This window comes from Syngnathus leptorhynchus, chromosome 8 (genome assembly GCF_054491065.1).
Source record: "Syngnathus leptorhynchus isolate UIUO chromosome 8, UIUO_Slep, whole genome shotgun sequence".
NCBI classification, from domain to species: domain Eukaryota; kingdom Metazoa; phylum Chordata; class Actinopteri; order Syngnathiformes; family Syngnathidae; genus Syngnathus; species Syngnathus leptorhynchus.
In genome coordinates this window covers 1,334,558-1,358,423 of record NC_141202.1, presented here as the reverse complement: position 1 = coordinate 1,358,423, position 23,866 = coordinate 1,334,558, and the positions used below count along the sequence as shown (strand labels likewise).

The window sequence follows — 23,866 nt, the reverse complement described above, 5'->3', positions numbered from 1 at the left end:
CCTTGATCACGTCTTTGTTCTTCGTTTGAAAGGGTTCGGCGATGATTTGGTTCAACTTACTGTATTTTTCGGACAAGCCGGCCAATCTAAAAAAAAATGGACTTTTGCTTTTCGTCATCCACCAAATATAATTTGCGCCTTTCTGCTCTTGCTAACTTTGCAAAGGCGTTTCCGCACTTGATGGAGTCAAAGCTGTGACCAAGGTGTCATATCTGATGGCGTCTTGTTAAAAAAGACGCCGCCAGAAAAAAAAAAAAACGCCTTTGTCTGTAGAGGAGGTGCTGAACACAGTGATGGTCGGCAACGAGCTCTCGCTCATCCTCGTGACTTCCTGTCCAAAAAATAGATGACTCTTCTTCCTCTCAGCGATGTTGCCCGAGTCCCAGCGATCGCACTCTATTTGCACGGACTGCAAAATTGTGCTTAGGAGTTGAAGTCCCAGAAGTATTAAGGCTTTAAAAATCTTTTTTTTTTTCGTCTTTTTCTTGAAAACTACCAATGAGATGTAGGAAGTGATGCAAGATGTCTGATATAAGAGCAGTCGTAAAGCTTCACATATCCACAAAGAAGCACAATCTAAGTCAAAATATCAAAAGAAACCATCATAAACAATCGGCCCGGTATCGATGTTTTCTTTTCAACCCCGTCGGATATGTTGAGCTTTTAAAGTGCGAGAGGGATGGTTCACAAAGAGTCATCATCGGCGCTGGTACTAAATGTAGGTGGGACCGCATAGCCATAAAATCTGCAAGTCGTTAGCAAAAAGCGGAATATTAGATGATGTCGCAAATGGTCACCCTGGATTAACTATCGTTTGAAGATGGAAGAAAAAGAATTTTGGGTACTGATTCTAAAGTGACCAAATGGGGTTCCCCAACAAAGATACATTTCCCCCCCGAAGGACCTTCTCATCATCCAAATGAAACGAAACTACCATGCGTGATGTTTTGTGAGCCAAACCTCCCGTATATCCTGTTACTGGGAGTCATTAAGTGGTTAGCGCTAGCCACGGTTAATGAAGCCAAACGGCGGCCACGGCCAGCAGCAGCGACGGCCCGATGGTCTTGGCCAGCGAGGCGGCCAGCAGCCGGCCGTGGTTGACCACCTTGAACGAGATGACCTCCACCTTGAAGCCGTCCTCGGTGGCCATGCAACGGAAGACGCCGTCCTTCAGGGGCGTGTCCAGCGCCGGCCCCAGGACGCAGAAGTCGCCGGAGAAGAGGCAGGGGTAGTTCTTAACGCAGTTGTCCTTCTCCCAGCGGTAGGTGGCGTGGAAGGAACGCACCGGGCAGGGCAGGAAGATGGAGGTGTTGGATGGCACCAACACTTCTTTGGGGGAGGTGCGACGCAGCTTGAGGGCTATTGGAAGAAAGATGGTCTATGCTCACTTTAACCTATGAGTCATTAAGTGTGAAATTACCGGAGGTGGGAGTAAGTCACAAGTTTCTAGGCTTAACCTTTGAAAAATCAAGCAAGTCGTGGGAAGTCATGCCTAGGGTTGTCATTCTATGACGTAACTCATTTCCAATTATCATCCCTGACAGCTAAACACACCTACGGAATGTCAACCCCAAAAAGATTTGAGTCCTTATCGCTTCAAAACAGAAGTCATATTTTCCTCTTTAGCTTGAACATTGCTCTGTTATTTGTAAGAAGAGTTCATTAATTGCTTTGCTTTCTCCGAACTTTTTTTTTTTTTTTTTGTCGGGGGGGCTGGGGGGGCATAAAAAAGTCATTGAGTTGAAGAAACAGCTGTAAAGCAATTAAAGCGCCTTGGCTGCATAAATACAAAGAGGCTGCACTGCGTCAATTTACAACGCGGGAGAGCAAACACTATCGCTAAAAGGCAGTTGTTAAACTGTAAAATCAGAACAACACGCTGTCTATGCGACAAAAATATGCGGGAAGATGAAAGACTGATTTCTGAGAAGGGTCCACAGTGTGTTTTCTATAGATGTGGAAAAATCAGATAGCAGATGCTTGTCTCCAGTTGCATTCTGGACTCTGAACTTGACCGGATCCCGCCTGCATGTTTTTCGGACTCAGCTCAATTATGTGATACTCATCTTTGGCCCGCCGGTTTAATTAAGATACAGAGAGAGAGCAGATAAAAAAAAAAAAAGGGCTCACCAGCAGCCTCCCCGCAAACCGATGAATTGGATTGGTCCAGATTCTGAATCAACGACCTGTTCCGAGAGAACACACAAAGGACAGATTGCTTTAAAACGCTCTCCGAAGGTAATTAGAAGCCTTGCGAGTGTACTTTAGATGCAGGAAGACACTCCTTAAAGTGCTGCATGGACATTTTATGCATTACCGCTGGAGTAAAAGCTTTAAGGACCGCTGTATGGGTTCGAGTGCGCCAACATACCCAGACGTGACGTTATATCCCGGCGGGATGGCGATGCACCTCCTCCTGGCCTTGTCCCAGCCGCAATACGGATCCCGGGAGAGGATGCATTCGCGGCAGGTGTCGCCATAGCGACCGCAGTCGGCCAACGGCAGTCGCTGGACTTCCATCGCCGTGGCAACGTATAAGTGACCCTACGGCGAAAGCGCGTCCACCTTTTTTACATTCAATGGTTTTGCAATTCATTGCTTTTTCCAATCTAGATTCCAAGAGTCGTCTTGATTAGCCCGGTTTTAGCGGCTTCTTTGTGAAATCTGTCCACGGAATAGCAAGTAGCCTCATCCATCTCTTTAAGAGCATGAAATATTGATTCACAAGATAGCCCTGCGTACCTTTTGGGGGTTGATGGCCATGTTGAGGACAGGCCCCTCATTGCGGAACATGGAGTACTGGGAGATGATAAACACCCCTTCGCTGCTATGAAGAACTTTGAGGACCTTTCCTTGTTCTGTTGGCCAAGATAAAGCAGACGGAACTTTTGGAACATTTCCATTCGTAGGTGGATGCCGGGGTCAGAAAGAATGAAGAACTGCACCTACGCGTTCACATTTTTTACATCTAAATGTTCAATCGACCATCAAATAGTTTCAATAGTAACATAACGCACAGCTAGCATATAGCGTACAACCGCTACGCTAGCACCACCTGCCTAAAATGCCACAACAGAGACAGAAATTGACCTAGTTTCTCACACGTAGATTAGAGCCGAAGCATTTGATCGTGGATTTTTCCTTTTGCAGATTTGTAGCAGTCTGACAAATAATCCCAGAGGGAATATTTGTGTAATCTGTCCTTTTTTTCGCCCCGTTGCTTCTTTCTTTCATTCGACAATGAGGCCTTTCATCACATTCCCAGCCCGAGCTGTCCTAACTTTTTTTTTCCCCTCAAACTTCAAAAACTCTTTTGTCAAAGATAAGGTTTTGGAGCGCTCGTTTTATCCGGTTTTATTTTATTCCCGGCTCTGTTATCAAGATAGCGGATCAGTAGCAGTAGCAGCAGACTGGGGTGAAAACGGGCGACAGTGCAGAACTTGACTTGAGCTGCTGAGTGGACACATCGGGTTTAGTCGAACAACAGTCTTTATTTGAAAGCTTGCACTCTTGGAGGAAAAAGCCCAAAAGTTACGTTGGGGGCTTTAGCTCGGGCAGGCACTTCAACTCTTTGAGAAATGAAAACGGCAACGGCGCTTTGCTTGTGACGATAATCTCGCATACGTCATAGATTAGCAACAAACATTTTTATATGATTCTAAATCCTCCCAATGGACACCTTGTGGCCAATAATTTTTTAATCTCTCGGTTGTACCCGTATAAAACCACGCTTTTTGTAACGTCAGCAACATTTGGACACTAACAGATTTTTTTTTTAGCCTCCGTCGTTAAACCGACCCGTGAAATTCGCCGGCGTTGATGATTTTAAATCGGTTTGTCTGTGCGCGGACATGTCAAAAAGCTTTTTGAAAGTTTCCATTTTGCTTCTTCCCAGTTGCCCATCGATGTTGATCGAATTTGGCGCCATCCTGTTTATTACGGTGTGACTTCTCGCCCGTCCATTCAGTTTCTTGCACTTTGGGTCGTATCCCTCGTAGACCATCTCGAGCTGCTGTGAAAGGCACGGCGAGGTGACTTTTGTTTTTGCCCATCAGGTCTGCCACACTTCATTCCGCCGACAGCAAATTGTTTTCCCGTCGGCTATTTTTAGCTAGTCTCTCATATTGGACTGACGGCGCTGTGAAATTTGCTCGCAGACTCTTAAGCCGATAGATGTGACATCTCCCGTGTACACCAGAGCGGCGAGAGAGTCGTGCACACATATGACTTGTCATTGTTGCCATGGTGATCTCCCTCAGGCGCTAGGCAATTTTGTCGGACCGTCTCAGAGCCGCGGCGGCTGCGTGACGTGCATGTTTGATCGCATCCAAATCAAATATCAGAGTGCTCGTGGTACAGAAAGATGATGAATGTCACGGACAAGAACTGACTTAAGAAGAACTCCCAAGAACTGCTTTGTTCTTCCCAAATTTGTGCTGTTCTTTATCTGGTCAAACGTGGCTCTGATCTCATTTTGTCTTGAGCTCTAAACTGGCAATGCGAAAGGGACCGCCGCGTTACCTGTTCCGAGGTAAAGGACACTGTAGTGCTCGTCGTTGACGGCCAGGACGATGTCTGCGACGGTGTGCGTGATTTGGTCGTCCGTCGGCAGGTCCAACGGGGCCACGCCCACCGGCCGGATCACGTCTTCGATTTCCGGGTGATATCGGATCACGCCCAGGTTTTTCAGGTCATTCTGATTGGCTGCCGAGGAATTCTTTCGAACGCACTGTGAGGAGACAAAAAGGGAAATCAGAATCGAGTCGCGAGTGCCGGAACCGCACGTGCTTACCATGCCGGGTCGATTTCCAATAAAGGAGTTGCTGTAGCCTTTCAGCTTGGACGTGGAGAAGGCCTGGTCGATGTCTTCTATGGAGTAGGCGCAGATCACAGTTCTGCCCCTGGAAGAAAAGGTCCAAAAGACGGCCCGATTGACAGATGTTCAAAAATACGAGAGATGGGATTTCACGTCGGTCGGTGCTCACCAGGCGTTGGAAAAGAGGCCGTACATTACGCCGGCCCGCTTGTCCTGTGCGGTCAGAACCACCGCCTGCTTCATGCTGTTGTACTGCTGCTGAGTGTTTCCGGCACCGCACATGACCCGCGCCTTCATGAAGGTGGTCCACGAGTCGGCCAGCAGGTGTTTGATCCCGCCCTCGTCCACCTGCGGAACAAGAACATTTATCCCAAAAATGTCTCATCTTGAACCAAAAGGTCATTCGGGATTATTACCGTGCAGATACGTCCGATGCGGGCCCGATATGGCTCCTCGTCCACTCGGGCGGTCTTGTTGATCTCGCTGAAGAAAAAATAGATCTCCTCTTTGTACTTGAGGGAAGACGGGATGATGGCGGCTCCGGCAAACTGAGGGTCTGAGATGATATAAAATATCACATGCGGGATCTTGGACCAGCACTTGTCCTCCTACTCACTCAGCAACCAAACGTTTTCCGTCTTCAGGAGCTTCTGGGGCCCGAAGGTCCGACGGATGGAGCCGACGTGACCGCCCACCGCCGACATGGCCGAATACAGACTCCCATCTGAGAGCAGAAGCGCATCAGCAGGTAAACAAAGGCCAAAATGGAGCCTGATGGATGATGGAGGGAAAATGTGGATGCAGAGAGAGAACATTAAACACAGAAGCCAGGCAGAAGCCCCCAGGGGGTGGGGGGGGGGGGGGGGCTTCACGCAGTAAAGATGCTGTAGATGAAGGCGAAACACAGCCAGGCTGAAGAAGGCAGCCGTCACCGACACTCCTTTTCAGTTTCCATAGCGATCGTCACTAAACCAGGAATAATTAAGTCCCCTTTCACTCAAACTGCAATTTTTTTTTGCATACCAGAAAGGTTAAATCTCATTGAATTTGACCTATACTCATTCGGATCCCTATAGAGGGAAAATAAAAGTCTTCTCAATTCCAAACACCACAGATTCGACTGAGGAGTGGAATTCATTGCGTTCTGTGACCAAGCTTGGAAGTCAATCAGAATATGAAATCAATAATCCCTTTTGAGATCAATTGAAATCCTCCAGACACATCCAACGTCTCTACTCTGCATGCAAATTTAACGCTTAATGTCAATGCTTTCATTTGATTTATCTCGTCTTTCTGGCATCTTCTTCTCCAGTCGGCCATTTTAAAAATGACTTCGCACTCGCGTCAGCGGACATTTAAACTCTGCAAAAAGTCCAGCCCATGAGGCCACCTGACAAATGTCGTACAAAAATATGCTAGTGGTGTATTAAAATCGCAATTAGCTTTGCTAGCATCTGGCTAGTCCTAAAATATTCATACCGGCGCTACCTCGGGACCGGCGGCGAGGAACGAGGGCAGCCACGCAAAAGTGGAACTCCGTCTTTGGAGTACAACTTCTAAACACCGGCGTTCGAATCTCGTTCAGTTCATATGATGAAAATGAGAAGCGAGGAAAGAAAAACATGTCGACCTTGTGAGACCGATGAGGAACAGCTGCTCTTTATTCGCTCCAGTGGATAAACAGAAATGTTTTTCTACGCGGCCGTGATGTCAACGGCGTTCGGTTTACCCGCGGGCAAGGTGATGGACTTCTGCGAAGGGTACGGCGGCGAGATGTCGGAGGGCGACCCGATCGGCCCCACGCCCTGGATGTCGCTCAGCACCGTGTCGTTAACCTGCACGCACAAAAACGTTTGCCGTCATCAGAAATACAGCGAGAGAGTCACCGAAAGACGTGGAAGCGGACGTCCTCGGAGAATTGGTTTTGATCCGCGTCACGGCGCTTACCAGCATCCAGCAGCGAGGACTGCCGGCGTTTGTCCCGCACACGATGAAGGTGTCGTTAACTTTCTCGATGACCGTGATGAAGTTGTCGCACTCCAGCTGCGAGGCAAACGGACAAACGCCAGTCAAGACGATGACGACAAGTCCGAAGATAGGCCCGGGGTGCAAATATGAGGATGAGATCGGATGGACCTTCCGTTTTCTTCGGAGCTCGTCCATTTATTGCGAAAATGGATTTTGCGTTTGACTCAAGCCGTCATCCTGAAGACAGACAGCGGGCGGGGACGCCCCTCGTCTTCTCCTGACTCATCTCATCGCAAAACTGCAAATCATGCTCCGACACCTCCACCGCCTCAGGCTGAATTTATTAACACGGTCAGCAAAGGATGCCCTCGCGAAAAGCAAGTTGAGAGCTTAAAAAATAACACCAATGACATCATCGACTATCATTGCCTTGGTGTTGATGAGAGAAAACCAAATGACAAATCTGGAAGACTGGAAAGTTCCGATGATGAAGATGATTGGAGATGAAGAAGATGGACTTTGGACACGCTTTTACCTCAAGAGGCGCCGCCTTGGCCTTACAGGTGTCAATGGCGGTCTGGTCCGACGGTGCCGGGATCTGTCGGAAGGGTTAGCGAGGTGCGCCGGTTAGCATCAGTGTGTGCTAATTGACGAGTATTAGTTGACCAAATGATAAAATTGAGCTTCTGAACATCAAGCACTTCACTCGTAGTACTCTTTAGCATGCAGTTGTTAGCTTGTTAGCATTTATTTCATATTCACAACATCCAAAAAAAACACAAAAAACGTTAGCTTAAAAATCGTGGAGCCGTGATATTGCGGCTATCACCCCGCAACATAAACACAACAGAGTAATTTGAATAAATCATAAATGAATAAATGTGTGAGCCTTAGCTTACCTGCACGTCGCGTACTCCTCGGTTGCTAAAGGTTAGCACGTAGATGATGGCTTGGCCGCCCACGTAGAGCGTGTCGCTGCCTTCCTGGTGATACATGCTAATGTAGTTCTCGGGTTTGTCAAAGTGGAAGCGAGACGGTTCTGTTCGAGGGGGGGGAGATAAATATTCAACTATCATTTTGAGGGCTGTAAATGATGATTTGCCATTTACATGCTGAACGATTCCCGTTTTGGTAAATGAACACTTGAAAGAAGATAAGCAGGAGAATGAATGTCGGGAGCTGTCATGATTGCCGTGCTCATTAAAAATGTACAATGGTACAATTGTGCCAGGTCCTTACCGGAATCTTTCAGCGCTTAATGAGATTCTCAACCTAATTACGCTAGGAGGGCTACAAAGACAAATATCTTTTAAAGCAAGCTGTAATGTAACAAGGGAAATTCATCGTTGCCACAAGATTTTGGCCTAGAACTAGTTCAGCTGTAACATTTGTGAGTCCAACAAAGAACTCATCGGTTCCGTAAATGTGTCCATCACTGTAATATATGATACGGACATGTATGGTCCAATATTGATCATGTGACCATCGAAACCCAAAAAATAAAGCACGCTTTATTCCTGTGAACGTTTCAGCGACAGACTCCATCGATCCAAATGCCATTTACTAACACTGCTCGGATCGCAATAGGCAAAATAGACACTCGTATCTCAAATAATCTTCACCTTTTAAAATGAATGCAAAAGCCATTAATCTGTTCCAGCCCCTTCAAAATCACCCAACATTGTTTGGGCAGAGAATAAAGAATACATGCCTATGTGGATTGTATAATTGTCTGTCTACATGTGTTGCTGCACCAGTACACAATATGTTGGACATAATATGCACACAATTAGCCAAGCGATTGTTTACTTTTCATGAGACCAAATGACGCTTTGCCACAATCTCACATTTTCCGATTGGACTAAATTCCTAATTTTCATAAAGCAATGTAAATATTCCTCCGACCGCCTCCTCAGCTGTTCGAGTGAGGACAAGTGAGGACTTGACGCCTCTGTAAGCTCCTCACATCTCCTTCTAAATGCTTCACCTTGTTGTCTGCCCGTCTGGTAGAATCGTGCACTGTGTGTGTGTGTGTGTGTGTGTGTGTGTGTGTGTGTGTGTCTGCATTGCAATGAATGTTGACTGCCTTATACGTCATCTTTAGTACTGTATTTGTCCACGCTCATTTTATGATGGGGGGGAGGTAGATGATCCAGAAAATTCAGATCCAGCCTACATACACACGTCACCATCACCCCCACCACCTCCATCAGACATTAGCAGGATGTGTGAGGTGTAAAAATGTGTGAGTGGAATAAATAACGACAAAGGGGGTGGGGGGGGTCTCCACACAATCCTCCTCCCCTTCTCCACGCACACACACAAACACACACACACACACACACGTACACAGATGGGCGTGCACGTGCACTTTGCGTTATTTTATGGCTGGCGTTGGTTGCTGCAGCCGCCTCGCTGGTCCCCGCATTGCAGCCCCGCAAGGACGCGGGAACAGCGCGCCGCCTCCACACGGCCATATTTCACATCAAGGGTGCAGCCTTTCGTGTGTGTGTGCCTGTGATGGACAGGCGTCTCGGTGCGCTAATAGTAAAAGCGCGCACGAAGCATCCCCCGTGCCGCTTGAGGTTGGCTCCAACCTGAAGCAAATCTTCACAATCTTTCTCACGTCGATATTGTTTTTTTTTTTTGTTTTTTTTCCCCCCCCTCAGATTATTTTGTCCAGGATTTAATTAATTGAATTGACTTAGAAGCAGCTGGGGGAGGGGACATGTTAAGAACTCATCCATTTGCCTCCGCCAGGCATCCAAACTCATTTTGGTGGATAAAATGATTCCAAAGTGGGATTAATGCTTTTCAATAAGAACAATACAGCTGTGCTTACCGTGCACCACAAATTTCAGCCTGGCCGGCTTTGCCGTCACAGTCGCGGCAAAAATCCCCGCCAGGAGGAGGAGGAGGAGGACGTGATGATGGAGCGCGTTCATCTTCATGCTCATCATCGCTAAAAAGACACCTCCAAAAAATGGAGAGGAATGATGACAAAAATCTAAATCCTAGGCTTGGAATTGCTCCTCGGTGTTAGCTTCCTTCCTTTAGCGCTTCCTCAGTGCTGGATGCTTGCGCGCCGCTGCCGGCTAATGACTTGGATGAGTGGCGCCGAGATGAAGAAGAAGAAGCTCCACCTCGCAGAAGCTTGGCAACAATTGGCTGCAACACACACACATGCACGCACTACCTGTTGAGAAGCTTTTAACGCAAATGGCCCTAAAACGTCGTCAAGAAAACCCTACCTTTAATTTGCACATATTAAAAGTTTAGCTAATAATCATATGGTGTATATATGCCTGCTGTTTTATTTTTTTTCCAAACGGTGACGTCATACCTATTGTGAATTAATTTATACTTTGCTGTTGTTGCAGTGAGGAAATCAAGAGTTTTCTTCTCCTGGAGGCTCTGCAGTAAAGCTGAGCAAGATCTCCTGACAGGTAGAACATATTTGGATTGTCATTATTATGGATGGAATATATAATTCAAGTTTAAAAAAAAAAGGGGGGGTGGGGGCTATGACCTCATTTGGGCTCATAATTGGATGCGATCGTTTTAGCCACTAGATGGCAGCAGCATCAACATTTTGACGATCACGTTGGGTCCCTTTCCTCTGATTGGTTACTCAATTGATTTTGCTCATTAGAAAAGAGTAATTTTGTTTCCCAACCAAAGAAGGCACCATACGAATGCTTAAGTGTGTTACACAGTATTATTGGACAAATAAATAGTGTCAATTTATAATCACGCTCTTTGCATAGTGTACTTTGGATTTCTTCTTCGGCAGACAGACCTATGTAACAGATTGAGACAGTTGCGAGGTAATCCAAAGGGTTTTAAATCCCTACTCCTGCACGTGATTATAGGATGTTTTTCATTTTTCTAGGTTATTACCGCTCCGCTGCTGCCTCGAAATATGAGCTCAAAAGACAAAAATAGTCCTCTATGCAACAAATTGAAATGTTTTTTTTTTTTTGCTTTGGTTCAGTGAACTTTGTGCTGCTCTTTTTGATATTGCACATGGAGATGGTCAGATGAGTAGTTTTGAGAGAAGATAAAGAATATATGCCTGTGGCTATTATTACCATCTCTATGTGTCGCTCCATCGTTCATATGTCCGTCGCTTATAGAGTCATCCCACCTGTTTGCTAGCTCATCAATGATGTTTCCCATCATATGTTAGCATTAAGCTAGCAGACGCGACATGTAAATCTCTATGACAGTGAAATGAACTTCACAGCTTGAAGTCTTCAGACATACTATAGATAGTATGGAGTATCTCTTTACGTAACACATGAAACCTCCTAAATATAAGTCCCGTAAACGTCCACAAATGGTCTCGCATTTGTGTGCGCAGGTGCGCACGTAATCCTTGCTGTTGTGATGCCTTACAAGCAGGCCACTTTGGCTCTCTGTTCCAAGTCCTCCCAGTGCAGATTAAGTGCTTTGCTTATGTAAGCGCGTGTGCTTCCCTTTGTCACTAACAACAAAACAATCTCAACGCAGGAAGATTTGCTTTTAAGATGATTAGATCTGATTCTTTTTTTTTTTTTTTCCTTTTTTTTTTTTTTTTTTTTTATCTGCTGTTGGACAACAACAACAAGAAGGCAAGGTAGGAAACACACGTGTCAGATTGAAACATTAGACTTTAATAGCCATAAAGAGGATTTATGAAGGAAAAGTGACTTTTCAATGTTTTTGCAACTTGAAGTATCCCAAATCATCTTTTTCCATTGAAATGAATAGAGAATGCAATTATTCAGTTCCGGCCTGCCCCTAAAACCATTTTTTAAAAAAAATGATCTTTTTAAATTGAAAAATACAACTTTTATGTTATGAAAACATACAACAATGAGAAGTAAAAATAATTATAATAAAAAATAATGCTTAAGTAATAAAAATGCTGAACCATCTCTGCCAAAACCAATCGATTCCTTTATGAATTCTCAGCACAACAATTTGAGAGGGCTTTAAATGAATTATACACTTGTGAAAAAAAATGATCAAAATGAGAAAAACACCACGTGTGGATTGTTAAAGCTTTTAATAGTTGTCACACATCAAAAGTAATTGTCAGGCTGATGACAAAATGTTAGCCTAATAGCATACGGTATTTGCCTTTGCAGAATAAAATGACCTGGATGATTGAGAATCTACACTGACGTCAAACAAAACAATTTATAGCAAGCAGGGTCATAAAATGAACTCATGCTATTAGGCTAACCAGCACGCGCACACGAAAGACTTTAATATTTACAAAAAATATGTCTACAAAGAAATAAGCGAGGCACATATTCTCCAGTGTGGCGCAGGTACAAAAATAAAAAAAAGTACGAAAAAGATCCTGACAAATCTGCTTAAGCTTCAAACGGTAAAGGGCACATTCTTATCTACAGGAAGCATCAGAGCCGCTAATCTACTCCACCTAGAGTATTTATTACTTTTTTTTTTTTTTTCTGGCCGCTGTTCACAGTGAGCGTGTCTATTCGTATTGGCAATGAAAACGTTACAAAATGGCCGCTGAAACAAGCACTTGAAAGCATTTGTAGAGCCAGAAACATTTGCATCTGAATGTCTTTGCATGTCAGCAGAAAGAGAAAGTGGTGAAATGTTTATTGGTTAAGATGAAAAAGGATTTTTTTTTTCTTACAACAAAAGTGAATTTGTCACTCATTTTCTCAACACTATGGCGATGAGGGATACACGAGTCGGTTGGTCGTTGCGTTTATGAAGGGAGTGTTTCACCTGTGAGGAGTCGCTGGACCCAAAAAGAACCCTTGCTCTTAAGTTAGGACAAGTCCAGGAAAGTTTCTCCCGGAGGTCCTCAAAGCGGTGAGGCTTGGCTGGCTTTAAATGAGTTTCATGGTGAACCTGCCGCCGTCGCCGCCGTCCCCTCCGCCGCCCATGGAGGAGCGAGGAACAAAGTCGATGGTGGCCGTGTGTTTGATCTGGCCTTTGCTCTGGCTCCAAAAGAACATGAAGATGAAGCAGATGGCCACCGAGCTGAGGAAAGACAGGAAACCCATGGTGGTGGCGATGATCAGCGTCTTGGCGTCAAAGGGGTACGGCTTTGCCTGTTGGGCCGAGGAGTTGGTGGCTTGAGGGATCAGGGGTTCTTCTAACCAGTCCTCCTCCGGGAACAAGGGGATGGTCTGGTTACGCTGGCCCCCCTTCACGTAGAGGCCGACCGTAATGCTGTCGTTGCCGGCGGCGTTGCCCGCGAGGCACTGATAGGTGCCGCTGTCGTGGACCTGAGCAAAGCGCACCTCCAAGGTACCGTTGGGCAAAGCTCTGATTCTTCCCGCCGGAGGAATCACGTTCCTGTGGGATGAGATCCAAGTGATGGACGGTACAGGATCCCCATCCGCCTTGCAGGAGAAAAGAACGGTGGTGCCGTCCTCCACCCTGGCTTCCTGCGGCCTACGGTCCAGGATTCGAGCGGGCCGGCAGGTGAAGACCCTTGTCAGCTCCTTTTCGGAAAAGTCCCTAAATTCTCGCTGCTTGGCTGCGTCGTGGGACGAGCACGTGGGTTGCCGTCCGTCAAAGTTCAAGCGTAATCGCCGACGGACCACCCAGAGCAGACGGCAATCGCAGGACAGGGGATTCCCATCCAACCTCAGCACCTGAAGGTTCCCCACTGAGTGCAAGGTGCTCTCCTCTAAAGTCGTCAGCTGGTTTGATGTCAAGTTGAGCATTCGGAGCGAGGCCAGACCCTTGAAGGCCCCCGGCTCTACCCGCAGCAGGTTCCCGCCGACTAGATGTAACTCTTGGAGTCTTTGGAGGTCCCGTAACAGATTCCCTTGTACAACAGTGATGGGGTTGTAGGACAGGTCCAGGAAACGCAGGTAGGCCAGGTGACGCAGAGCTGAGTACGGCACCGTGCTGAGGTTGCAGTTGCTGATGACCAGAGCGCTCAGGTTGAGTCCGCTCAAGCTGTTGCCGGCTACCGTGTCCAGCGAGGGCCAGTTGGCCAGGATCAGGGTGTGCAGCCGGTGCAGTCGACGGAAAGCGTTGTTAGGCAGCGTCGTAATGGTGAGGCGCAGCATACGAAGGTACGTGAGGCTCTGCAGGTGAGACAACGCCTCGGTGGGAATGGACGTCAAATTACTACGATTGATGTTGAGTTCCTGCAAACTCTGCAAACCAAAGAAAGCTCGCTGGGAAACGAACACCAAGTCATTCTCGTCGGCGTCCAGCGTCTGCAGATTCACCGTCTCTCTGAAGGTGTAGTCCAGGAAGACCAGAATCTCATTATGGCTCAGATCCAGATAGCGTAGACCGGACAGGCCAGAGAAGACACCCACGGGGAGGATCTTGAGACGATTATTCTTAATCCGAAGCGTCCTGAGATTCTGTAGCCCCTGAAAAGCTTCGACCTCAATCATGGAGATCATATTGTCACTGAGGTCCAGATCTTGAAGTTCATGGAGGCCAGAGAACTGGCGACGTCCCACGGTCCGAATTTTGTTGTAGGTTAAATCCAAATGCTTCGCATCGCCGGGAAAGCCCTCCGGGACGGAGTTTAAATGTTTGCCGGAGCAGATGACCTCCTTAGCGTCGGGCCGACACGAGCAGCGAGGAGGGCAGCTCCCCGCGGAGACGTCCAGTCCCACCTGGAGCAGGATGCCCCATGCCAGCCATCCACCCAGAGAGTCCGCAAACATCTTACCCCCTTTCTGAAAAGACACAAAGAAAGGACGTCGCTTGCTTGCCGATATACAAGTAGAATTTGGACGACTTCTTCTTCCGAACGGTACCGTGTCAGCGTCCGAGTGCAGAGGATCATAACCGGCACCGGTCAAGTTGGAGTCAATCTTGGGTTCTGGCGGGTTTTTCTTATTCTGGTCATTAGCATCCCAGCTAGCATAGCCTAGAGCAAAGAGAGACGTGCCTTGACAGTAAATTCATGAAGTTGCTTCTTTCATAAAAACATGACATGTGCTAATTCGAAAGCATTGCAGCTCTGCTTAGCCTAGACATAGAACTTTTTTTGTATCCAAAACATTAAGAAGTCAATATTAGCAATCTCCTGTTTCGTTTTGATGACTTTCCATGTTTATACTCTCCACTCACTTTGTAAACATATATATCTTTTTTTCCTCCCGCTAAAAAGCTCCCTCGGAGGCGTCCATGTGAAACGGAGGCCACGTTGCCGCCAAAAGCTGCAAGCGGCGCCTCCAAAGGTGCACATGAGGCCTCCACGGGACGCCTTGAGGCGAGCATCTGGCACTGCACCAGTCCGTATGTGTGCCATCTCGTTACATTTGGAAAGAGTTGAATCAAGGTTTGCATGCGTGAGGCTTGATTTGAAACCCAATGCACACCACAGCACAAACTTTGCCTTTTGTCCTTTGTCGCCGACTCTGTGCCAGACATTCCCAGATTCCCGCGGTCTAGAGTTGTGATCCGCTCTGATCCGGGCTAGTGAGAGACACAGGCTGGCAGGTGTGTGGCATCTCAACAACTGCCAATCAGTCATTGCTGTCAAAGCCCCCCTCAAACTCGCTATGCTGCCGCCGGGGGGTCACAACCCGCCATTTTGTCAAATCCCGCCGGCCGCTTCGCGACTTCCTCTGCTGTCGTCGCCGAGCTGCGGCGCGATGTAGCGTTTCTGGCAACAGGTGCATCACAAACGTCCGTCTGTCCGTCCGTCCTCCAGGGCCCCGGAAAACGACACGACTCTGTCGTGTGACACTTGCGATATATTTAGCTGATGGCGGTGACAACAACAAGAGCCTCAAATCCCCAATTAAAGGAGACTCGCATGTAGATTTTGCGTGCCTCTTTTTATGAGCTTGTGGCACCTGCCGCAGTGTGCAAGTAGCAAATATTAAGGGGGGGGAAAAAAAAATGTCGCCTGCAGAAATGAGCAGCTGCTTTATGAGCTTCACAAAAAGTCCCTTCCCTGGGGATGGACCTTTACCAGCCTGCTGCTTGATGTTACGAAACAGACAAAAGACAAAAAAAACAAAAAATCACGCCAAGTGCTGCATCAAGAAGAACCAAAACAGTCGCGTGAGAGCGACGTGAATGCAACCGAGACCAGTCCCGTTTGAATCTGCTGCGTCAGCAATATTAATAATAGCCGGCATAAATGAGGCGAGGGAATTAGTCTCACCTCACAAATTAGGTCGTCGTGGCAAATTGACGCTGCCCTTGTGTGAGGGAGGGGGCGGGGTTTCATTTTCATTTCTTTTCGTCGTTCATCTCAGGAAGGTTCTTAATTTTGATTGACACATTAAGATTTTTTTTTTTTTCTTTAAATCTGATTTGACAAAGCTGTCAACGGCAGTGGAAGCGTCTTGGCGTGATCACGGCAACGCGTGAAGCTCCAATCCTTTTTAAAAAACAGATTAGGCCAACGTGCTTTTGCCAGCTTCTTTTATAATCTATTGTTTAATCATTTCAGCGTATTGCTTTTTGGAGAGCCCTTCATAATCCTCTTAGCTGGTCGTTATTTGCGCGCCTCCTGTGCGAAAAAGGCCCAAATCGCGCCACCTTCTCGCCCGCCGCTATACGTCGATGACATCATCGCTGACTGCATGAACAAACAAAAACCCAGATCTTGGTTATCCATGTATTGGGGTTACCAGAAGATCTTATGCTAATCTCCGTTAGTCTGTCGATCCTTTAGACTTCTGTTAGATAAAATGACATGATTTAGATAAGCACCGGCGGAGCTAGGTTTTTTTTTCCCTGGGGGGGCCAAGCAAATACAAAGCCCTAAAAAAAAATCGACAGAAAACGCTAATAAAGTTTCATTACATGTTTCTTATGAGGGATGTGAGAAAAAGTAAAAAAAAAAAAAAAAAAGAAGGAAAAGGAATCGTCTGCCCTGTCACGGTTGAAATATTAGCTTTGATGTATTCTACGGTGTCCCAAAAGACTCTTGCTAACGGTTGCGAGCACTTGGTCATCCTCCTGAGCACCAAGGCTATGCGGTGACGCTTGGGCGCCAGCCAAACGCTCAATTTAATCAGAGCTTTTTATGAGCACAAAAGTCTTTTCATGATTCATTTGGAGCATTAAGGTGTACATGGGTTAGGGGGGGCGCTAATAGCTTCCAGGTGGCTAACGGCTTCCTTCGATCTGCCACTGACAAACGGCGACAACTTTGACTCCTTTCCTTGCTCACGTGCGTCACAGCTCGCTCTCAAACAAGATGACGTTCGCTCGATGCTTACCTGACAGGAAGCTCTCAAAACTTTGACTTCCACCAACGAAAGAACTAGCGTAACTTGTTTTTTTTTTTTTGTACGCCCTCGTTTTGGTACGATTCATCTAACTTTCGTACAAAGAAAAGTTGTAACTGGTTTCCTCAAAAACCGATTGATGTTCATGCAAAGTCAGCAAAACATCCTGTGCGTTAAATGTCCATTCATCACTTCATTTGCCATTTATATTTATTTCTCACTATTTTCTGTATGCAAAATATAGTTCCTCTCTATAAAAGATATTTTTATTGACTGTGCTTTTCAATTCAATAAAGAGATTAATGCTTAAAAAAAAACTTAATAACACCTGAAAATGAGATCTTTATTCCAGTTGGTTGCAAAATAATAATAAAAAAAACATCTACCTTAAGTTATACTTCATTGTTCAGCCAAGAACTATTTGGATTAAACCCAAAGTACATCAAGTGCTGTCCCAGTTCTGACTCAATCAAGCGTAACATGACCGCCACGTCCATAAAGCTGATTTAGTAGAAACACAAAGCTGTCTGCTGCATCAGCTGCGTGAAAAACAATAACAATCGATTCTCCGCCATAAAAAAAAAAAAAAAAGTCAGTCCACATACCAGTTTGGACGAGCTTCCATGGCAGCTTCTTTCACCTCCGCTTTCTCGTCTCTATGCTGTCCGCAAGCGCTCCTCGTTCTGATTTACTTGACGGAACCTCAGAGAGTCGTCATGATTGGACCACGGCGAGAATCCAGGTCGACTTTGTGTGCGTGCGTGCGCCCGTGTGTGTATGTGTGTGAGGGAGAGAAAGTTGCTGCCGCATCTTCATCCCCTTCCCTCCCTCCCTCCCTCCCGTTTGAGGCGGCAAGCACGTGATCCTTTCCGTCCGCCAATGAAGGCACGTCATGGGCTCGTAACACAACGCCGCCGTTTGGAATCAGCTTCCAAACTTCTGGCGAGGGAAATTTTTGCTTATTATTTGGTCTAAATTTCAAAATAGTCAAGGTCCGTCGATCACGAGGTGAAGCGTCTCGTTCTTGGCTGTCATTGGCCACCTGACACCTACGTGACGGGACACACATAATCAGAATATGGTTGGAAAAAATCCCCAATCTGTCAGCTTTAAGAGGATTTGTTTGTTTTTTTGTGGATGTTTTCACTCTGCACTGTTTCATTTACTTCTTGGCCCGCGATGTGACTTAGGACCGTCAATTGTAGGGATTGTTGCTTCAAAATTAGGCCATGGCTCTTCGAGCGTTTTCCTTGATTGTTGTAACTAATTTGGGGAATTCACAAAAGAATATATATATATATTTTACTGAATGTATTATCCCCAAAAAGCCAATTAATTAGACATAAGAATAAAAAAAAAAGATTCCAAGAGGGTCTTTGTAAACACAGCGAATACTAAATTGAAAAAGAACTAATTATTGAAGCTTCATGTTATTTCTTATTCCACCACTAATGCTATAAAAAAAAAAAAAAGATGCCAACCGTAAGTCATAATTAATACGTGTTGGGTCCAAATGCACTCTTGTGATTCTCCATTATTCGGGGGTTTCAAATCCAGAGGGGCTCAATTAGATTTGGCAGAATTAAGAGTGAGCAAGCGAGCGGTGATCTTTCACCTTTTCTGTCCGGATCTTCAAACAAACAACAGTCAGCTAAAGACACCAGGGCTCAATAGGGAGCCAATTAGTTTCAAAGTCAACACACATGCACGCATCAGCATTGAGCTAGCTTCATGAAAGAGAATGTAGAATCTTCAACTGGGAAAGTAAAACGGATGTTTGAGCCTCAGGATCCCTTTTCTGCTTCGTAGACACAAAAGCAAGAATGGGCAACTTTAATCCGAGCATTCTTACTGTTACTCTCAAAAATGCTGGGAAAGGAGAGCCACAGTCACCGATGCTTCTATCACCAAAACAAACAGAAGCTGCTGTCCACCCCGGCTCACACTCACACGCAGACAATGAAGCCTGACTCTGTAACTGTTTTTAAAATGTCTTCTGGCATGTGCCGAGACATTTGCATGATGCCAACATGCTGAGAATGAGTCCCGCATGCTGGTAGGCGGCGGTGGGGGTTGTGGCACAAGGAGGTAATAGCTGCCCGTAACATCTGGCCATCCTGCTGCCATCTGCAGGCTCCGCCTCCCTAAAGAAAGATGAATTATATGGAGGGATTAGATCCTGCCTCGTCCTTCAGCGTTTTATTCAAACCTATTCGGCGATACGGCCTTGAAATCCTCTGATATACGATTTAAAGTTATTTTTTTACGGCAAACGCGATCTTTAATCAGTTTCAAAGTTCAATCATTTAATATCGTAAAATGAGAACGGCTCAGCCGGTCTTTGTGCGAAGAGTAACGGCGTACTCCCTCCGGCTCTGACACACTCGTTCGTCAAATAGAGCCGCACAGGTGAGGCCGGGCGACCTCGGTAAAATATTTACGGCTTGGAAGCGCATACCTCGGGGTCAAAAGTTTGCCACGTGGAGATAAATCACTGCTTTTGCAAGGTAATCTGTAAATGGCTTCCACCGGGCTCCGTTCATGACATTGGTTCTTCTCGTATCGTTTGGTTCTTTCAAGGACTTCAACGCACTAGTTTCTTGCGATGTTGTTAGCGGGTCAGGCAAGTCACGAAATGAAAACTGAACGGTTAGTCAAATGGCTAAGTTAGCAACACTGGCGTGCTTTTGTAAACTAACTCCGTTCAGTTGGCAGCCATGTTGTAAGCACATCAGCGAACTTTCAAACCCCCTAATTTTGAAAAATAAACAATCCATTCAGCAAGCCAAGATGGCCGCCGGCACAATTCCAAATGTGCGGCATTCTTGTTTGCCGGTGAAACACGTAACATTCACTTAAATCCCATCATGGTGAATGAAAGTCGGAGCGACGTTGAAAGTCGAAGCGCTAATACGCCAAGAAATGGACCTTTTAAATCCACGCTCGGGCCACAGCTGCCGCCGTCTCTAATGAGGCTACACGTCATGCGCGCCGCCACAGACACACGTGTTTAATTCGTGCACGTCAGCGCTTTCACAGCTCTAAAAATATGAATAAAAAGGCCAGGAGTGCCGACTGATAATCCGAGTCGGAGGCGGATCAGCGTGTGGCGGACCGACCGAGAGTCGGGAAAATTCTGAATGTGTGTCACCAGCTTGTTTTGTGACTTGGCCGGGGCGTGATTAGCGGGGCTTTCTATCTCTCTCTTTCTCTCTCTCTCTCTCTCTCTCTCTCTCCGGCCTCCGAATCCAAAGTAATCTCAGCAAACATGACGGCACATGTGCTCACCCACATGAAGCGATTAGACGCCAAATGACTTTTGTTTTGTTCTTCTGTACTCTGGTTCCGTCGGGAATTCCGAGTGGCGGCCGGTAGCTCCACGCGCTCATTGTTGTGAAGCCTGAAGATAAGATTGCAACCCTAATAATATGCGGAGGTCAAAAGGTCACGGCAGGTGAAACTGGAGCCTGGAGGGGTCTGCCCACTGGTTGAAATAGCGGCGCGTGGCGAGAAAGACAAACGATCGCAGAGTTGAAGTTGAAATTTGTTTGGTGACCTACTTTTCCTTCGTGGAACATAGTGTGCCGAACATCTTCCCTCCAAAAAGTCTGCTGTTCTCCACTGTATTTAAAAGCTTCTATTTTTGATAAGACCTGCCCTGAATCATTCGTGAGTGATGCACTAAGATATAAAGCGAGGGAACTTCCCATGATGCATCTTTCTCCACCTTTCCGTCTCACTTTTTTTTTGTTTGTTACTTATTTACTCTTTTATTGTCATAGTAATTTGCTTGGTTTTAAGGCTTAGCATTCCTACGACCTAGCTTAACGTGACTAGCTTAACGGCACTGTTGTTAGCATTTAACCCTCCATTCAAACAGGAATTTCCACTTTTAAATGTGTTGCTTTGTTAATCACTCCGCCTCTCATCTCTGACCAAAGCCTCATTCCATATTTACGGGGCATGAGACTTTCACTTTACATTAGCCACGGCTGCTACTATGCTAGCATGATTTATATGCAACGTTTGTATCAAACAAAACGTTCAAAATTGTTTTATGGGTTTTTTTTTTGGAACGTACAATCTGTCTGTCACAAATCAGTGATACATTTATCCGTTAAATAGAATGTCCAGAAATTAATTCCGAATTGTTTCAATTTTTTACCAATGACTCACATCGAGCCCTTCCATCCTTCTAGTATCTTAATGACCAATACAAAGCGGATTGTCCGGATAGAAATTGACTCGACTTTTCCCATCAATGGTATTACAGTCAAAAAGTCATTTGAATGTTTTTCCATTGGTATTTTTTGCGTAATTTCCCGTCACACACAATCAGAGGTCAGGAGGTAAAAAAGACCAGCGGCCGTAATCCGCCGAGGTCAAAACAAGCCTTAAACCCTCTTTGGTGTCTGCGGTTGTCGTTAATCTGGCGAGCGGGCAGCCGCTGAAAAGTGCTGTGGAAAATAACGTCGCTCGTCTTACGTAAGGTCCCTGGCGACTGACTCCCCCTATAGATCACTATAGCGTATCCGGCTGATGTAAAAGAACTGATCCACTCGCTCAGCAACAGGAAGCTGATGATAAATGACACCGAATCTTATATAATACAAGAATAAAGTTTTGTTGTTGTTGTTTTTTTTAAGAATGAGACGGCATTTGCACCGAGGTTGCGATCCCGCCGCCTCTGCGGCCCGATCACTCCGTCATCTCATCATCTTAAGTGCCGGCCGTCGCGTAGAAAAGTAAATGAAAATGAAGCATCATCAATCAAGAGCCAAGGCGAGCGCGGCGCTCCCGCGGGCGCCACTTAGCATCGTTACGCCGCCGAGCTCCTTCGTGACCTTGAAAGCCGTTTAAGCTTCGTCATCACTTTTCAGCTGTAAAAGCCTTCACGTGGATGCATAGCTGCCATCTTACCATCAATCTATATTTATTTTGAAGAGAGCAGAAATACATTTTCAACAGTAAATGAGGCACGAGAACGAAGTCGTATTGTTTTATGAGATTTATAAAAGCCGTCATGAAAGAACAAGTGTACCTAATCAAATGCCCCGGCCCAGTTTTGCTCTGCTCGGTGCGTCAGCTCTCACATGATGGAGACGCTCCGTTTTTCTATATATTTAGACATGTCGATGTTCATGTACAAATCAGGCATGTGACTACCGCCATGAGGAAGCGCTAGTGTCCGGCCTCCATTTTGTCTCCATTCTATAAATGTACTTGTTTCCATTTTGCCATGAGCACCTGAGGAAATGTGTCACTTGATGTTTTTTCATCGTTGGCACGCAAACATTCACGGGACACTTCAAATGCAAAATGTCAGCCTTTGTTTGATTTCTCTTGGAAAAATCTTCCTCCACCTCCTTTTTTACAGATTTATCATAAAATAAATAGATATGTCCATCGTAATGATAACAGAACGCATGAAAAAGTCTCTCGGGCCAATCCCTGAAACTGAACAAAAAGACAACCATTTTTGTTTTTAAGCAAATTCCAAGGCTTTCTCTGGGTTTGTTTCATCTTCCACTAAATCTCAGTGCTGTCCATGTGCTACAAAACTCAAGGTACTCGGAATTTGATTTATCTGGAGACTGTCAAAAAAACGATTGCTTATCGATAGTTGGTGGAGCGCAATGAACCCGTGATATAGCGAGGCGACAAATGATGATGTCATACATCCTCAAAGTATGATGTTCTCTTATTTCAACCCATCCTGTGGTTTTTTTCCAGCTGCGTCAGCAAACTTTGTTTATAATGAACCATGCTGGCCCTCCGAGTGAAACCAGATGTCCTCTTCTTTCAACTCCTCCCCAGACCCCAAACTCCTTTTGTACTTCCTCAAAAATTCCTCTACATATAAACCAGACGCTGACCTACTTGCACAGTGGACCCGCCCGGCGTCAAAACAGAACCACTTGAACGGAATCTGACCGACTTCTGGACTTAAGGTAAGTTTGACTTTAAAATGTACTTTGTTGTTTTCCTTTTAATTAGCACCAAAGTTCTTAAGTAGAAGAGCCAAAGTGAAAATAAAATAGCTTCAAAAAGTGTTGATTCAGCTTCTGTATTCAAACTAAAGTAAAAAAAAAAAAATAGGCAAAAGTACAAAAGAAGAAAAAAAACGTTGTTTTTTTCAAGTCAACACCGTCGTGGCTCCGTGGCCAGACAACAGCTTGTGCGTCGCAAACAAAAGCTGAAAATGGATATCCTCCTTTTTGGTTGCCATGGATACAGCAAGCCCTGTTTATACAAGCGGGCAAAATATGAGCCCGTAAAGAATGAGATGACATTTGTGCTTGCACAGGATGTGGCAGCGTTGCCTGAGCGTGTTTTTGCTGGCCGCCTCGGCTCTGGCCCGCCTGGATCAGGTGACCCTAGACAACCAATGGGAGCAGTGGAAGATCACGCACCGGCGGGAATACAACGGCATGGTCAGTGTGTTTGTATTGTTTGTTGCACTTTCAAACTTGAAAGAAAATTACAGGGCCAAAGTTGCGTGCGTCATTAGCGAGCCAATTTTTTTTTATTGTCAGTCATGTATTTGGGGTTATGATTCGGGTTTTAAACTGGGCTTGAACTTTCCAAATCGGTGCGTCGTTTAGCCAATAGTTCCTTTGTAAAATGGCCGCTGATGTCTCCTACCTCGTTTAGCGAGAGTGCCAATGTCACACAGGCTTGGTCTTTATTTTGCGCTACTAAAGAGAGAGGATGTCCCGAGACTGCAATGTGATCTGCTTTTAATCGTCCTGATTAAAAAAATCCAGGCTGCGGCATCAAGCAGTCATTCGGGGCTAATTAAAATGTCAATTTGACCCATTTGCCCAGATGGATGACTTTCAATTTGTCTGCTCTTTTCTTAGTCTGCTTTTCCCTAAGTTGC

The 23,866-nt window shown here is 45.8% G+C and overlaps 3 protein-coding genes across 9 annotated transcripts in view; 1 reads left to right on the top strand and 2 right to left on the bottom strand.

Moving 5' to 3' along the window:
- ctsk (cathepsin K) overlaps nt 1–23,866 on the top strand; it is a 47,724-nt gene that overhangs the window by 21,856 nt on the left and 2,002 nt on the right. For 5 of the 7 annotated variants that reach the window (XM_085918543.1, XM_085918544.1, XM_085918547.1 and 2 more), the window contains 3 exons: nt 10,165–10,230; nt 22,801–22,934; nt 23,291–23,417. In XM_085918543.1, the coding sequence (XP_085774669.1) occupies nt 23,292–23,417 (126 nt within the window). In that variant the 5' untranslated portion in view covers nt 10,165–10,230; nt 22,801–22,934; nt 23,291. Of the gene's footprint in view, nt 1–5,460; nt 5,565–10,164; nt 10,231–22,716; nt 22,935–23,290; nt 23,418–23,866 lie in introns of all 7 variants that reach the window. The other 2 variants (XM_085918545.1, XM_085918546.1) reach the window with 2 other exon arrangements.
- Nucleotides 1,013–9,741, bottom strand: LOC147051622 (semaphorin-7A). Its single transcript, XM_085918542.1, has 14 exons — nt 9,627–9,741; nt 7,684–7,823; nt 7,320–7,382; nt 6,764–6,859; nt 6,546–6,651; nt 5,433–5,540; nt 5,233–5,372; nt 4,986–5,164; nt 4,793–4,901; nt 4,522–4,729; nt 2,743–2,858; nt 2,372–2,544; nt 2,131–2,186; nt 1,013–1,359 (listed from the first exon to the last, which is right to left on the bottom strand). Exons 1-14 carry the CDS (start codon nt 9,739–9,741, stop codon nt 1,013–1,015), a joined length of 1,956 nt encoding a protein of 651 aa, XP_085774668.1.
- Nucleotides 11,820–14,454, bottom strand: lingo4b (leucine rich repeat and Ig domain containing 4b). Its single transcript, XM_085918541.1, has one exon. The coding sequence runs from the start codon at nt 14,452–14,454 to the stop codon at nt 12,640–12,642; it is 1,815 nt and encodes a 604-aa protein (XP_085774667.1). The 3' UTR covers nt 11,820–12,639.